This window comes from Heterodontus francisci, chromosome 15 (assembly GCF_036365525.1).
Source record: "Heterodontus francisci isolate sHetFra1 chromosome 15, sHetFra1.hap1, whole genome shotgun sequence".
Lineage (NCBI taxonomy): Eukaryota > Metazoa > Chordata > Chondrichthyes > Heterodontiformes > Heterodontidae > Heterodontus > Heterodontus francisci.
In genome coordinates, this window is record NC_090385.1 from 103,581,679 (window position 1) to 103,598,570 (window position 16,892).

Genomic DNA, 16,892 nt, shown 5'->3' on the forward strand with positions numbered 1-16,892 from the left:
GAGGTTATCCACCTTGGTTGTAAAAACAGAAAGGCAGATTATTATCTGAATGATGATAGATTGGGAAAGGGGGAGGTGCAACGAGACCTGGGTGTCCTTGTACACCAGTCGCTTAAAGCAAGCATTCAGGTGCAGCATGCAGTTAGGAAGGCAAATGGTATTTGGCCTTCATTGCAAAAGGATTTGAGTACAGGAGCAAGGATGTCTTACTGCAGTTATACAGGGCCTTGGTGAGACCACATCTGCAGTATTGTGTGCAGTTTTGGTCTCCTTATCTGTGGATGGACGTTCTTGCCATGGAGGGAGTGCAAAGGAGATTTACGAGGCTGATTCCTGGGATGGCAGAATTGACGTATGAGGAGCGATTGGGTCGATTAGGCCTATATTCACTAGATTTTGGAAGAATGAGAGGGGATCTCATATACACCTGTAAAATTCTAACAGGACTAGACAGGCTAGATGCAGGGAGGGTGTTCCCGATGGCTTGGAGTCCAGAACCAGGGGTCACAGTCTCAGGATACGGGCTATGCCATTTAGAACCGAGATGTGGAGAAATTTCTTCACTCAGAGGGTGGTGAACCTGTGGAGTTCTCGACCACAAAAGGCAATGGAGGCCAAATCATTAACTATATTCAAGAAGGAGATAGATATATTTCTTAATGCCAAAGGGATCAAGGGATATGGGGAGAAAGCAGAAACAGGGGACTGAATTAGACGATCAACCATGATCTTTTTTGAATGGAGGAGCAAGGCTGAATGGCCTACTCCTGCTCCTATTGTCTATGTTTCTATTCCTAATTGTCCTTGAGAAGGAGCTGGTAAGCTTGAACCGCTGCAGCCCTTGGGGTGTAGGTACACCAACAGTGCTGTTAGGAAGGGAGTTCCAGGATTTTGACCCAGCGACAGTGAAGGAATGGCGATATAGTTCCAAATCAGGATGGTGTGTGGCTCAGAGGGGAACTTGCAGGTGGTGGTATTCCCATGCATCTGCTGCCCTTGTCCTTCTAGTTGGTAGAGGTCCCGGGTTTGGAAGGGGCTCCACAGTGATGTCATGGAGCAGCTTGGTGGATGCAGTAGCCTGGGTGGGACCAGGAGCCCTGGATGGGGCCAGTGCTGGAGTCCGGGTCTGAGTGGATCTAGGGTCTGGTTGGTGAAGGCACTCTCAGATCAGGTGTACCTTCCCAATAACTGGCGATTCTGGGTCTGGGCTGTATTCCAGGTCTAGAAAAGGAGAGGGAGAGAGACAGGCCAACGTTTTAAAGTTTGAAAGCGACCCACTATAAGCGGCTGTTGGGTGACATGAGGAGATCAACCTATTTCTGAACCTCTGCTGTACCCTGTCTCGGTCTGTCGCTCACATTTTTTTCCCCTGGTTGTACACTATCCCTGCACCTCCCCCCCCCCCTTCACTGAATGTTCACAGACCATTCACTGGGGGTCGGTGGTGGGGTGTTTGGTGAGAAAGCACAATGAACCTCTTCCCATCCTCCCCTCGCATGCACCATCAGGTAGAAGTCACTGGATAGTGATCAGGAAGAGCTGTATCGGAGCAATGCGTTATCTTTAAGGAAGAGATATTTCAGGTTCAGTTTACAAACATTCCAAGAAGGGTGAAAGGTCAAGGAACCAAGAATAGGGCCCCTAGGTTGACGAGAGAGATACAAATGATGAAGAACCAAAAAAAAGACAATGTATGATGCATGTCATGTGAACTTGTCAAGTGAGAACCAGGCCATATACAATAGGTTGCAAGGGGCGGTGAAGAGGAAATAAGACTGGCAAATGGAGAATATGAAAATAGAATGGCAGTCAACGTAAAAGGGAACCCAAAGATCTTGTACTGACATGTAAATAGTAAGCAAGTAGTAAGAGGAAGAGTGGGGCAAATCAGGGACAGAGAGGCTAATATATGCTTAGAGACGTAGGGCAAGGGTGATGTACTTAATGAGTACTTTGAATCAGTGTTCACAAAGGAAATGGAGGCTGACAAAATATTGGTAGAAGCAGAGAGCAGAGGCAATGGATAGGCTAAAAATTGAGAGGGGGAGGTACTAAAAAGGCTGGCTATGCTTAGGGAGATAGCAGAAGGGCTTGCCACAATCTTCCCGAGATATGGGGAAAGTGCCAGAGGATTGGAGAGTGGCAAATGTGAATCCCTTATTGAAGACAGGATGTAAGGACAGTCCTCGCAACTACAGGCCAGTTAGTTTAACATCAGTGGTGGGTAAGGTTTTGGAAATGCTAATCAGGGAAAATATCAATGACACTTAGAGAGGTCCGAGTTCATTAAGGATAGCCAGCATGGATTTGTAAAAGGCTAATCTAATTGAATGTTTTGATGAAGTAACAGTGAGGTTGATGAAGGGAATGCAGAAGATGTTATTTATATGGATTTTAAGAATAAGGTACCACATAGAGGGCTGGTTAACAAAGTTGATGCTCTTTGGGTACAAGTGAGGTCCCAGAGGACTGGAGAATAGCCAATGTTGTTCCTTTGTTTAAGAAGGGTAGCAAGGATAATCCGGGAAATTATAGGCCGGTGAGTCTTACGTCAGTGGTAGGGAAATTATTGGAGAATATTCTTCGGGACAGGATTTACTCCCATTTGGAAACAAATGAACTTATTAACGAGAGGCAGCATGGTTTTGTGAAGGGGAGGTCCTGTCTCACTAATTTGATTGAGTTTTTTGAGGAAGTGACAAAGATGATTGATGAAGGAAGGGCAGTGGATGTTATCTATATGGACTTCAGTGAAGCCTTTGACCAGGTCCCTCATGGCAGACTGGTACAAAAGGTGAAGTTACACGGGATCAGATGTGAGCTGGCAAGATGGATACAGAACTGGCTCTGTCATAGAAGACAGAGGGTAGCAGTGGAAGGGTGCTTTTCTGAATGGAGGGATGTGACTAGTGGTGTTCCGCAGGGATCAGTGCTGGGTCCTTTGCTGTTTGTAGTATATATAAATGATTTGGAGGAAAATGTAGCTGGTCTGATTAGTAAGTTTGCGGACGACACAAAGGTTGGTGGAGATGCGGATAGTGATGAGGATTGTCAGAGGATACAGCAGGATATAGATCGGTTGGAGACTTGGGTGGAGAAATGGCAGATGGAGTTTAATCCGGACAAATGTGAGGTAATGCATTTTGGAAGATCTAATACAGGTGGGAAGTATACAGTAAATGGCAGAACCCTTAGGAGTAATGACAGGCAGAGAGATCTGGCGTACAGGTCCACAGATCACTGAAAGTGGCAACGCAGGTGGATAAGGTAGTCCAGAAGGCATACGGCATGCTTGCCTTCGTCGGTCGGGGCATGGAGTATAAAAATTGGCAAGTCATGCTGCAGCTGTACAGAACCTTAGTTAGGCCACACTTGGAATATTGCGTACAATTCTGGTCGCCACACTACCAGAAGGATGTGGAGGCTTTGGAGAGGGTACAGAGGAAGTTTACCAGGATGTTGCCTGGTCTGGAGGGCATTAGCTATGAGGAGAGGTTGGATAAACTCTGATTGTTTTCACTGGAACGACGGAGGTGGAGGGGCAACCTGATAGAGGTTTACAAAGTTTTGAGTGGCATGGACAGAAGCTTTCTGTCAGAAGCTTTTTCCCAGGGTGGAAGAGTCAGTTACTAGAGGACATAGGTTTAAGGTGCGAGGGACAATGTTTAGAGGGGATGTGGGAGGCAAGTTCTTCACATAGAAGGTGGTGAGTGCCTGGAACTTTCTGCCGGGGAGGTGGTGGAAGCAGGTGCGATAGCGACGTTTAAGAGGCATCTTGACAAATACATGAATAGGATAGGAATAGAGGGATACGGACCCCGGAAGTGCAGAAGGTTTTAATTTAGACAGGCATCAAGATCGGCGCAGGCTTGGAGGGCCGCATGGCCTGTTCCTGTGCTGTACTGTTCTTCTTTTGTTCTTTGAATAGGAGGGTCAGTGTCCAATTGGAAATTATAGCAAGCCCTTCCACTATCTCCATCCCCCCACTTCCTTTCGCAACCTGGGATGCAAGCCATTTGGACCAGGTGACTTATCAGCCTTAGGCAGAGCCAGCCTGTTTAGTACCTTCCCCTCTCAATTTTTATTCGACCCATTGCCTCTACTTCTATCGATATTGTGTCAGCCTCCATTTCCTTTATGAACACTGATACAATATACCCATTAAGTACATTAGCCTTGCCCTGTGCCTCTCAGCATATATTACCCTCTCTGTCCTTGGTTAAAGACAGAAAACAGCGAGTCATAGTAATTGGTTACTTTTCAGAATGGAGGATCTAGACAGTGGTATTCCCAATGGTCAGTGCTGGGACCATTGCTGTTTTTGCTATATATAAATGATTTGGAGGATCTTGGAATACAGAACAGAATCTCAAAATTGCTGACTACACCAAACTTGGAGATGAGACAAACAGTGGGATGATATGAACTGCCTGCAACAGGACATAGATGGGCCAAAAGAATGGACAGAGGTGGCAGATGAAATTTAATACCGACAAGTGTGAGATGATGCATTTTGGCAGAAGGAATAGGGAGAGGCAATATATACTTAATAGCACATTTCTAAAGAGTGTGCAGGAACAGAGAGACCTGGGGGTGTTTGTGCATAGATTTTTGAAGGTGGCAGGATATATTGAGAGAGTGGTTAGTAAAGAATCTTGGGCTTTATAAATAGAGGCATTGAGTACAAAAGCAGGGAAGTTATGCTGAATCTGTATAAAGCTCTGGTTAGGCCCCAACTGGAGTATTGCCTCCAGTTCTGGTCACCACGCTTTAGGAAGGATATGAAGATACAGAGGAGATTTACCAGAATGGTTCCAGGGATGGAGGATTTTAGTTACAAGTTTAGGTTGTAAAAGCTGGGTTTGTTCTCCTTAGAACTAAGGAGATTGAGGGAAAATTTAATAGAAGTGTGCAAGATTATGATAGACTTAGATAAGTTAGACGAAGAAAAACTGTTCTCATTAACAAATGGTACAAGGACTAGAGGACATGGATTGAAAGTTTTGGGTGAAAGATGCAGGGGGAATATGAGGAAGCACTTTTTTTTTTATACAGTGGGTGGTACGACCTGGAACACACTCCTCACAAGGGTGGTGGATACGGAGATGCTCAATGATGTCAAGAGGAAGTTAGATGGCCACCTGAGAGAAACAGACTTGCAGGGCTACGGGGGTCGAGCTGGGAAGTTGGACTGACTGCAAAGCTCCATGGAGAGCAGGCATGGACTCAATGGGCCAAATTATCTCCTCCTGTGCCGTAAATGATTCTGTGACTGCTAACCCTGGCTGGTTTAATCAGACTAGGTGTCATTGTGAGTACGACACTGAGTAATGTTATCGTGCACATTCCCATTTATAGAAATTTTAAAGTCTGTCAGAGGTTAATGTGAAGTTGCTGCTTGAATTTTGTCTCTTTCATACTGGTGGAGATGAATGTTAGCTTGAGAAGAGCCCAGGTCCTCCTTTGGCCAAAGAGCCTTGAGCCCATTCCTACAGATGAGAGATTGGTGGGATAAATGAAGCTTGGCTGTGTAGGTAGGAGATCTGCAGTTGGTCATTGTGGAGCAAAGCTAAGTATGTTGTCTCCAAACACTGCACGGCGCTTTCTCAGTTGGAAGGGCATGAATGAAGCAGAAATGGGCCTGAATGAGTGTGATATATCTTCCTGACACTCGGATTGTGCTTGTGGAAGAGGTTCCATATTCAACTCGTCAGTGAAAAGTCCGAATTGAATAGTAGAATGATGATTGTTCAGTTTCAGTAGGATGTGCTTGGACACCAGTTTAAATGTTTTTTTTTGTTTTATTAGACTTGGAAGACTGAAGGTTTCTTTGCTCTGTACAAAGGATTCTGGCCAAACTGGTTACGACTGGGACCTTGGAACATCATTGTATCCTTTCCCCTTCACTTGATTCTCATTTTCTTTGGTTTAGACAGTCTTCTCAGGATCTTTATTGCATAGTGCAGGGTTTTGCCAAGCCCATTAGAGAAGAAATTTACAGGAACATGCTCCTTGATGTTTATGATATTGTCCATCTAGCCTCTTCCATACAGGATAAGTCATCCATCTCTGCTACATTCAATACCCTCACCGTATGCTGCGATTCTTTTTGGTCAAAGTAAAGAGTGTTTTTGGATACATGGTGCAGGTGGGTTTCAGATAGAACAGTCCTGGAGTTGTCCCAGACAGTTGATCCAATGTTCAGTCCAACACCAATGAAGTCCACATGCCACTCTAACTCATCCAATTATCTCCTCCTCAGTAAGGATAATATCTGAAGTACAAGAAAGGAAGGCTTGTATTTGCATAGTGCCTTTCATGACCTCACAATGTCACAAGGCATGTAATAGCCAATAAAGTACTTTGGAAGAGTAATCATCCTTGGTAAGGACAGTATCAGCAGGGTGAGAGGGGCTCCTCATTTCATCCTTCCTCAGTAAGGACAGTATCAGCAGGGTGAGAGGGGCTCCTCATTTCATCCTTCCTCAGTAAGGACAGTATCAGCAGGGTGAGAGGGGCTCCACGTTTCATCCCCCTTCAGTAAGGACAGTATCAGCAGGGTGAGAGGGGCTCCACGTTTCATCCTTCCTCAGTAAGGACAGTATCAGCAGGGTGAGAGGGGCTCCATATTTCATCCTTCCTCAGTAAGGACAGTATCAGCAGGGTGAGAGGGGCTCTACATTTCATCCTTCCTCAGTAAGGACAGTATCAGCAGGGTGAGAGGGGCTCCATACTTCATCCCCCTTCAGTAAGGACAGTATCAGCAGGGTGAGAGGGGCTCCACGTTTCATCCTTCCTCAGTAAGGACAGTATCAGCAGGGTGAGAGGGGCTCCATATTTCATCCTCTTTCAGTGAGGACAGTATCAGCAGGGTGAGAGGGGCTCCATATTTCATCCCCCTTCAGTAAGGACAGTATCAGCAGGGTGAGAGGGGCTCCATATTTCATTCCCCCCTCAGTAAGGACAGTATCAGCAGGGTGAGAGGGGCTCCATATTTCATCCTCTTTCAGTAAGGACAGTATCAGCAGGGTGAGAGGGGCTCCTCATTTCATCCTCTTTCAGCAAGGACAGTATCAGCAGGGTGAGAGGGGCTCCACATTTCATCCTCTTTCAGCAAGGACAGTATCAGCAGGGTGAGAGGGGCTCCTCATTTCATCCTCCTTCAGTAAGGACAGTATCAGCAGAGTGAGAGGGGCTCCTCAATTCATCCTCTTACAGTAAGGACAGTATCAGCAGGGTGAGAGGGGCTCCATATTTCATCCTCTTTCAGTAAGGACAGCATCAGCAGGGTGAGAGGGGTTCCTCATTTCATCCTCTTGCAGCAAGGACAGTATCAGCAGGGTGAGAGGGGCTCCTCATTTCATCCTCTTTCAGCAAGGACAGTATCAGCAGGGTGAGAGGGGCTCCTCATTTCATCCTCTTTCAGTAACGACAGTATCAGCAGGGTGAGAGGGGCTCCATATTTCATCCTCTTTCAGTCAGGACAGTATCAGCAGGGTGAGAGGGGTTCCTCATTTCATCCTCTTTCTGTAAGGACAGTATCAGCAGGGTGAGAGTGGCTCCACGTTTCATCCCCCCCTCAGTAAGGACAGTATCAGCAGGGTGAGAGGGGCTCCTCATTTCATCCTCTTTCAGCAAGGACAGTATCAGCAGGGTGAGAGGGGCTCGTCATTTCATCCCCCATCAGTAAGGACAGTATCAGCAGTATGAGAGGGGCTCCTCATTTCATCCTCCCTCAGGAAGGACAGTATCAGCAGGGTGAGAGGGGCTCCTCATTTCATCCTCTTTCAGGTAGACAGTATCAGCCGGGTGAGAGGGGCTCCTCATTTCATCCTCCCTCAGGAAGGACAGTATCAGCAGGGTGAGAGGGGCTCCTCATTTCATCCTCTTTCAGTAAGGACAGTATCAGCAGGGTGAGAGGGGCTCCTCATTTCATCCTCTTTCCGTAAGGTCAGTATCAGCAGGGTGAGAGGGGCTCCTCATTTCATCCTCTTTCAGTGAAGACAGTATGAGCAGGGTGAGAGGGGCTCCTCATTTCATCCTCTTTCAGTGAAGACAGTATCAGCACGGTGAGAGGGGCTCCTCATTTCATCCTCCCTCAGTAAGGACAGGATCAGCAGGGTGAGAGGGGCTCCTCATTTCATCCTCTTTAAGGAAGCACAGTATCAGCAGGGTGAGAGGGGCTCCTCATTTCATCCTCTTTCAGTCAGGACAGGATCAGCAGGGTGAGAGGGGCTCCTCATTTCATCCCCCCTGAGCAAGGACAGTATCAGCAGGGTGAGAGGGGCTCCTCATTTCATCCTCTTTCAGCAAGGACAGTATCAGCAGGGTGAGAGGGGCTCCTCATTTCATCCTCTTTCAGCAAGGACAGTATCAGCAGAGTGAGAGGGGCTCCTCATTTCATCCCCTTTCAGCAAGGACAGTATCAGCAGGGTGAGAGGGGCTCCTCATTTCATCCTCCCTCAGGAAGGACAGTATCAGCAGGGTGAGAGGGGCTCCTCATTTCATCCTCTTTCAGGTAGAAAGTATCAGCCGGGTGAGAGGGGCTCCTGATGTCATCCTCTTTCAGTGAGGACAGTATCAGCAGGGTGAGAGGGGCTCCTCATTTCATCCTCTTTCAGTAAGGACAGTATCAGCAGGGTGAGAGGGGCTCCTCATTTCATCCTCTTTCAGTAAGGACAGTATCAGCAGGGTGAGAGGGGCTCCACATTTCATCCCCCGTCAGTAAGGACAGTATCAGCACGGTGAGAGGGGCTCCTCATTTCATCCTCTTTCAGTGAGGACAGGATCAGCAGGGTGAGAGGGGCTCCTCATTTCATCCTCTTTCAGTGAGGGCAGTATCAGCACGGTGAGAGGGGCTCCTCATTTCATCCTCCCTCAGTAAGGACAGGATCAGCAGGGTGAGAGGGGCTCCTCATTTCATCCTCTTTCAGTCAGGACAGTAGCAGCAGGGTGAGAGGGGCTCCTCATTTCATCCTCCATCAGTAAGGACAGGATCAGCAGGGTGAGAAGGGCTCCATATTTCTTCCTGTTTCAGTAAGGACAGTATCAGCCGGGTGAGAGGGGCTCCTCATTTCATCCTCTTTCAGTGAGGACAGTATCAGCCGGGTGAGAGGGGCTCCTGATTTCAACCCCCATCAGTAAGGACAGTATCAGCAGTGTGAGAGGGGCTCCACATTTCATCCCCCGTCAGTAAGGACAGTATCAGCAGGGTGAGAGGGGCTCCTCATTTCATCCTCTTTCAGTAAGGACAGTATCAGCAGGGTGAGAGGGGCTCCACATTTCATCCCCCATCAGTAAGGACAGTATCAGCAGGGTGAGAGGGGCTCCTCATTTCATCCTCCTTCAGTAAGGACAGTATCAGCAGGGTGAGAGGGGCTCCTCATTTCATACTCTCCTTGCAGAGGGAGGATCAGCAGGTTGGGAGGGGCTCCATATTTCATCTTCGATCAGTAAGGACAGTATCAGCAGGGTGAGAGGGGCTCCTCATTTCATCCTCTTTCAGTAAGGACAGTATCAGCAGGGTGAGAGGGGCTCCTCATTTCATCCTCCTTCAGTAAGGACAGTATCAGCAGGGTGAGAGGGGCTCCTCATTTCATCCTCTTTCAGTCAGGACAGTATCAGCAGGGTGAGAGGGGCTCCTCATTTCATTCCCCCTTAGCAAGGACAGTATCAGTTGGGTGAGAGGGGCTCCTCATTTCATCCTCTTTCAGCAAGGACAGTATCAGCAGGGTGAGAGGGGCTCCTCATTTCATCCCCTTTCAGCAAGGACAGTATCAGCAGGGTGAGAGGGGCTCCTCATTTCATCCTCCCTCAGGAAGGACAGTATCAGCAGGGTGAGAGGGGCTCCTGATGTCATCCTCTTTCAGTGAGGACAGTATCAGCAGGGTGAGAGGGGCTCCTCATTTCATCCTCTTTCAGTAAGGACAGTATCAGCAGGGTGAGAGGGGCTCCTCATTTCATCCTCTTTCAGCAAGGACAGTATCAGCTTGGTGACAGGGGCTCCTCATTTCATCCTCCCTCAGGAAGGACAGTATCAGCAGGGTGAGAGGGGCTCCTCATTTCATCCTCTTTCAGTAAGGACAGTATCAGCAGGGTGAGAGGGGCTCCTCATTTCATCCTCTTTCAGCAAGGACAGTATCAGCAGGGTGAGAGGGGCTCCTCATTTCATCCTCTTTCAGCAAGGACAGTATCAGCAGGGTGAGAGGGGCTCCTCATTTCATCCTCCCTCAGGAAGGACACTATCAGCAGGGTGAGAGGGGCTCCTCATTTCATCCTCTTTCAGTAAGGACAGTATCAGCAGGGTGAGAGGGGCTCCTCATTTCATCCTCTTTCAGCAAGGACAGTATCAGCTTGGTGACAGGGGCTCCTCATTTCATCCTCCCTCAGGAAGGACAGTATCAGCAGGGTGAGAGGGGCTCCTCATTTCATCCTCTTTCAGTAAGGACAGTATCAGCAGGGTGAGAGGGGCTCCTCATTTCATCCCCCGTCAGTAAGGACAGTATCAGCAGGGTGAGAGGGGCTCCTCATTTCGTCCTCTTTCAGCAAGGACAGTATCAGCAGGGTGAGAGGGGCTCCTCATTTCATCCCCCCCTGAGCAAGGACAGTATCAGCTGGGTGAGAGGGGCTCCTCATTTCATCCCCTTTCAGCAAGGACAGTATCAGCAGGGTGAGAGGGGCTCCTCATTTCATCCTCCCTCAGGAAGGACAGTATCAGCAGGGTGAGAGGGGCTCCTCGTTTCATCCTCTTTCAGGTAGACAGTATCAGCCGGGTGAGAGGGGCTCCTGATGTCATCCTCTTTCAGTGAGGACAGTATCAGCAGGGTGAGAGGGGCTCCTCATTTCATCCTCTTTCAGTAAGGACAGTATCAGCAGGGTGAGAGGGGCTCCTCATTTCATCCTCTTTCAGCAAGGACAGTATCAGCTTGGTGACAGGGGCTCCTCATTTCATCCTCCCTCAGGAAGGACAGTATCAGCAGGGTGAGAGGGGCTCCCCATTTCATCCTCTTTCGGTAAGGACAGTATCAGCAGGGTGAGAGGGGCTCCTCATTTCATCCTCTTTCAGCAAGGACAGTATCAGCAGGGTGAGAGGGGCTCCTCATTTCATCCTCTTTCAGTGAGGACAGTATCAGCACCGTGAGAGGGACTCCACATTTCATCCTCCCTCAGTCAGGACAGGATCAGCAGGGTGAGAGGGGCTCCTCATTTCATCCTCTTTCAGCAAGCACAGTATCAGCACGGTGAGAGGGGCTCCTCATTTCATCTTCCCTCAGTAAGGACAGTATCAGCAGGGTGAGAAGGGCTCCATATTTCATCCTGTTACAGTAAGGACAGTATCAGCCGGGTGAGAGGGGCTCCTCATTTCATCCTCTTTCAGTCAGGACAGTATCAGCAGGGTGAGAGGGGCTCCTCATTTCATCCTCCCTCAGTAAGGACAGTATCAGCAGGGTGAGAGGGGCTCCTCATTTCATCCTCTTTCAGCAAGGACAGTATCAGCAGGGTGAGAGGGGCTCCTCATTTCATCCTCCCTCAGTAAGGACAGTATCAGCAGGGTGAGAAGGGCTCCATATTTCATCCTGTTTCAGTAAGGACAGTATCAGCAGGGTGAGAGGGGCTCCTCATTTCATCCCCCCTCAGTAAGGCCAGTATCAGCCGGGTGAGAGGGGCTCCATATTTCATCTTCCCTCAGTGAGGACAGTATCAGCAGGGTGAGAGGGGCTCCTCATTTCATCCTCTTTCATCAAGGACAGTATCAGCAGGGTGAGAGGGGCTCCTCATTTCATCCCCCCCTGAGCAAGGACAGTATCTGCAGGGTGAGAGGGGCTCCTCATTTCATCCTCTTTCAGCAAGGACAGTATCAGCAGGGTGAGTGGGGCTCCTCATTTCATCCCCTTTCAGCAAGGACAGTATCAGCAGGGTGAGAGGGGCTCCTCATTTCATCCTCCCTCAGGAAGGACAGTATCAGCAGGGTGAGAGGGGCTCCTCATTTCATCCTCTTTCAGTAAGGACAGTATCAGCAGGGTGAGAGGGGCTCCTCATTTCATCCTCTTTCAGGTAGACAGTATCAGCCGGGTGAGAGGTGCTCCTGATGTCATCCTCTTTCAGTGAGGACAGTATCAGCAGGGTGAGAGGGGCTCCTCATTTCATCCTCTTTCAGTAAGGACAGTATCAGCAGGGTGAGAGGTGCTCCTGATGTCATCCTCTTTCAGTGAGGACAGTATCAGCAGGGTGAGAGGGGCTCCTCATTTCATCCTCTTTCAGTAAGGACAGTATCAGCAGGGTGAGAGGGGCTCCTCATTTCATCCTCTTTCAGTAAGGACAGTATCAGCAGGGTGAGAGGGGCTCCTCATTTCATCCTCTTTCCGTAAGGTTAGTATCAGCAGGGTGAGAGGGGCTCCTCATTTCATCCTCTTTCAGTGAGGACAGGATCAGCAGGGTGAGAGGGGCTCCTCATTTCATCCTCTTTCAGTGAGGACAGTATCAGCACGGTGAGAGGGGCTCCTCATTTCATCCTCCCTCAGTCAGGACAGGATCAGCAGGGTGAGAGGGGCTCCTCATTTCATCCTCTTTCAGCAAGCACAGTATCAGCAGGGTGAGAGGGGCTCCTCATTTCATCCTCTTTCAGTCAGGACAGTATCAGCACGGTGAGAGGGGCTCCTCATTTCATCCTCCCTCAGTAAGGACAGTATCAGCAGGGTGAGAAGGGCTCCATATTTCATCCTGTTTCAGTAAGGACAGTATCAGCCGGGTGAGAGGGGCTCCCCATTTCATCCTCTTTCAGTGAGGACAGTATCAGCCGGGTGAGAGGGGCTCCTGATTTCAACCCCCATCAGTGAGGACAGGATTAGCAGGGTGAGAGGGGCTCCTCATTTCATCCTCTTTCAGCAAGGACAGGATCAGCAGGGTGAGAGGGGCTCCTCATTTCATCCTCTTTCAGTAAGGACATTATCAGCCGGGTGAGAGGGGCTCCTCATTTCATCCTCTTTCAGTAAGGACATTATCAGCCGGGTGAGAGGGGCTCCACATTTCATGCTCTTTCAGGAAGGACAGTATCAGCAGGGTGAGAGGGGCTCCTCATTTCATCCTCTTTCAGTAAGGACATTATCAGCCGGGTGAGAGGGGCTCCACATTTCATGCTCTTTCAGGAAGGACAGTATCAGCAGGGTGAGAGGGGCTCCTCATTTCATCCTCCCTCAGTAAGGACAGTATCAGCAGCGTGAGAGGGGCTCCATATTTCATCCCCCCTCAGTAAGGACAGTATCAGCAGGGTGAGAGGGGCTCCTCATTTCATCCTCTTTCAGCAAGGACAGTATCAGCAGGGTGAGAGGGGCTCCTCATTTCATCCTCCTTCAGGAAGGACAGTGTCAGCAGGGTGAGAGGGGCTCCTCATTTCATCCTCTTTCAGCAAGGACAGTATCAGCAGGGTGAGAGGGGCTCCTCATTTCATCCTCCTTCAGTAAGGACAGTATCAGCAGGGTGAGAGGGGCTCCTCATTTCATCCTCTTTAAGTCAGGACAGTATCAGCAGGGTGAGAGGGGCTCCTCATTTCATCCTCCCTCAGTAAGGACAGTATCAGCCGGGTGAGAGGGGCTCCTGATTTCAACCCCCATCAGTAAGGACAGTATCAGCAGTGTGAGAGGCGCTCCACATTTCATCCCCTGTCAGTAAGGACAGTATCAGCAGGGTGAGAGGGGCTCCACATTTCATCACCCATCAGTAAGGACAGTATCAGCAGGGTGAGAGGGGCTCCTCATTTCATCCTCCTTCAGTAAGGATAGTATCAGCAGGGTGAGAGGGGCTCCTCATTTCATCCTCTTTCAGTCAGGACAGTATCAGCAGGGTGAGAGGGGCTCCTGATTTCAACCCCCATCAGTGAGGACAGTATCAGCAGGGTGAGAGGGGCTCCTCACTTCATCTTCCCTCAGTGAGGACAGTATCAGCAGGGTGAGAGGGGCTCCTCATTTCATCCCCCATCAGCAAGGACAGTATCAGCAGGGTGAGAAGGGCTCCTCATTTCATCCTCTTTCAGTAAGGACAGTGTCAGCAGGGTGAGAGGGGCTCCATATTTCATCCTCTTTCTGTAAGGACAGTATCAGCAGGGTGAGAAGGGCTCCATATTTCATCCTCTTTCTGTAAGGACAGTATCAGCAGGGTGAGAAGGGCTCCATATTTCATCCCCTCTCAGTAAGGACAGTATCAGCAGTGTGAGAGGGGCTCCTCATTTCATCCTCCCTCAGTAAGGACAGGATCAGCAGGGTGAGAGGGGCTCCTCATTTCATCCTCTTTCAGCAAGGACAGGATCAGCAGGGTGAGAGGGGCTCCTCATTTCATCCTCTTTCAGTAAGGACAGTATCAGCAGGGTGAGAGGGGCTCCATATTTCATCCCCCCCCTCAGTGAGGACAGTATCAGCAGGGTGAGAGGGGCTCCATATTTCATCCCCCCCATCAGTAAGGACAGTATCAGCAGTGTGAGAGGGGCTCCTCATTTCATCCTCTTTCAGCAAGGACAGTATCAGCAGGGTGAGAGGGGCTCCTCATTTCATCCTCCTTCAGTAAGGACAGTGTCTGCAGGATGAGAGGGGCTCCTCATTTCATCCTCTTTCAGCAAGGACAGTATCAGCAGGGTGAGAGGGGCTCCTCATTTCATCCTCTTTCAGCAAGGACAGTATCAGCAGGGTGAGAAGGGCTCCATATTTCATCCTCTTTCAGTAAGGACAGTATCAGCCTTGTGAGAGGGGCTCCTGATTTCAACTCCCATCAGCAAGGACAGTATCAGCAGTGTGAGAGGCGCTCCACATTTCATCCCCCGTCAGTAAGGACAGTATCAGCAGGGTGAGAGGGGCTCCTCATTTCATCCCCCCTCAGTAAGGCCAGTATCAGCAGGGTGAGAGGGGCTCCTCATTTCATACTCTCCTTGCAGAGGTAGGATCAGCAGGTGGGGAGGGGCTCCATATTTCATCTTCCCTCAGTAAGGACAGTATCAGCAGGGTGAGAGGGGCTCCTCATTTCATCCTCTTTCAGTAAGGACAGTATCAGCAGGGTGAGAGGGGCTCCTCATTTCATCCTCTTTCAGTTAGGACAGTATCAGCAGGGTGAGAGGGGCTCCTCATTTCATCCCCCCTCAGTAAGGCCAGGATCAGCCGGGTGAGAGGGGCTCCTCATTTCATACTCTCCTTGCAGAGGGAGGATCAGCAGGGTGGGAGGGGCTCCATATTTCATCTTCCCTCAGGAAGGACAGTATCAGCCGGGTGAGAGGGGCTCCTCATTTCATCTTCCCTCAGTGAGGACAGAATCAGCAGGGTGAGAGGGGCTCCTCATTTCATCCTCTTTCAGTAAGGACAGTATCAGCAGGGTGAGAGGGGCTCCTCATTTCATCCTCTTTCAGGTAGGACAGTATCAGCAGGGTGAGAGGGCCTCCTCATTTCATCCCCCATCAGCAAGGACAGTATCAGCAGGATGTGAGGGGCTCCTCATTTCATCCCCCGTCAGTAAGGACAGTATCAGCAGGGTGAGAGGGGCTCCTCATTTCATCCCCCATCAGTAAGGACAGTATCAGCAGGGTGAGAAGGGCTCCTCATTTCATCCCCCCTCAGTCAGGACAGGATCAGCATAGTGAGCGGGGCTCCATATTTCATCCTCTTTCAGTAAGGACAGTATCAGCAGGGTGAGAGGGGCTCCTCATTTCATCCCCCGTCAGTAAGAACAGTATCAGCAGGGTTAGAGCGGCTCCTCATTTCATCCTCTTTCAGTAGGGACAGTATCAGCAGGGTGAGAGGGGCTCCACATTTCATCCCCCATCAGTAAGGACAGTATCCGCAGTGTGAGAGGGGCTCGACATTTCATCCCCCGTCAGTAAGGACAGTATCTGCAGGGTGAGAGGGGCTCCATATTTCATCCTCCCTCAGTAAGGACAGTATCAGCAGGGTGAGAGGGGCTCCATATTTCATCCTCTTTCAGTCAGGACAGTATCAGCCAGGTGAGAGGGGCTCCATATTTCATCCTCTTTCAGTCAGGACAGTATCAGCCAGGTGAGAGGGGCTCCACATTTCATCCCCTTTCAGTGAGGACAGTATCAGCAGGGTGAGAGGGGCTCCATATTTGATCCTCCTTCAGTAAGGACAGTATCAGCAGGGTGAGAGGGGCTCCACATTTCATTCTCTTTCAGTAAGGACAGTATCAGCAGGGTGAGAGAGGCTCCATATTTCATCATCTTTCAGTGAGGACAGTATCAGCAGGGTGAGAGGGGCTCCACATTTCATCCCTCGTCAGTAAGGACAGTATCAGCAGGGTGAGAGGGGCTCCTCATTTCATCCCCCACTCAGTAAGGACAGTATCAGCAGGGTGAAAGGGGCTCCATATTTCATCCTCTTTCAGTCAGGACAGTATCAGCAGGGTGAGAGGGGCTCCATATTTCATCCTCCCTCAGTAAGGACAGTATCAGCAGGGTGAGAGGGGCTCCACATTTCATCCTCTTTCAGTAAGGACAGTATCAGCAGGGTGATAGGGGCTCCATATTTCATCCTCCCTCAGAAAGGACAGTATCAGCCGGGTGAGAGGGGCTCCTCATTTCATCCTCCCTCAGGAAGGACAGTATCAGCAGGGTGAGAGGGGCTCCTCATTTTATCCTCCCTCTGTAAGGACAGTATCAGCAGGGTGAGAGGGGCTCCTCATTTCATCCTCTTTCAGCAAGGACAGTATCAGCAGGGTGAGAGGGGCTCCTCATTTCATCCTTCCTCAGTAAGGACAGTATCAGCAGGGTGAGAGGGGCTCCTCATTTCATCCTCTTTCAGCAAGGACAGTATCAGCAGGGTGAGAGGGGCTCCTCATTTCATCCTTCCTCAGTAAGGACAGTATCAGCAGGGTGAGAGGGGCTCCTCATTTCATCCTCTTCC

The 16,892-nt window shown here is 49.6% G+C and overlaps 1 protein-coding gene across 1 annotated transcript in view; it reads left to right on the top strand.

The window, feature by feature from the left end:
* Nucleotides 1-16,892, top strand: part of LOC137377822 (kidney mitochondrial carrier protein 1-like) — a 211,028-nt gene that overhangs the window by 85,237 nt on the left and 108,899 nt on the right. Inside the window, exon 9 of the mRNA XM_068047902.1 lies at nucleotides 5,809-5,889. Coding sequence (XP_067904003.1) covers nucleotides 5,809-5,889 — 81 coding nt within the window. The remainder of the gene's footprint in view (nucleotides 1-5,808; nucleotides 5,890-16,892) is intronic.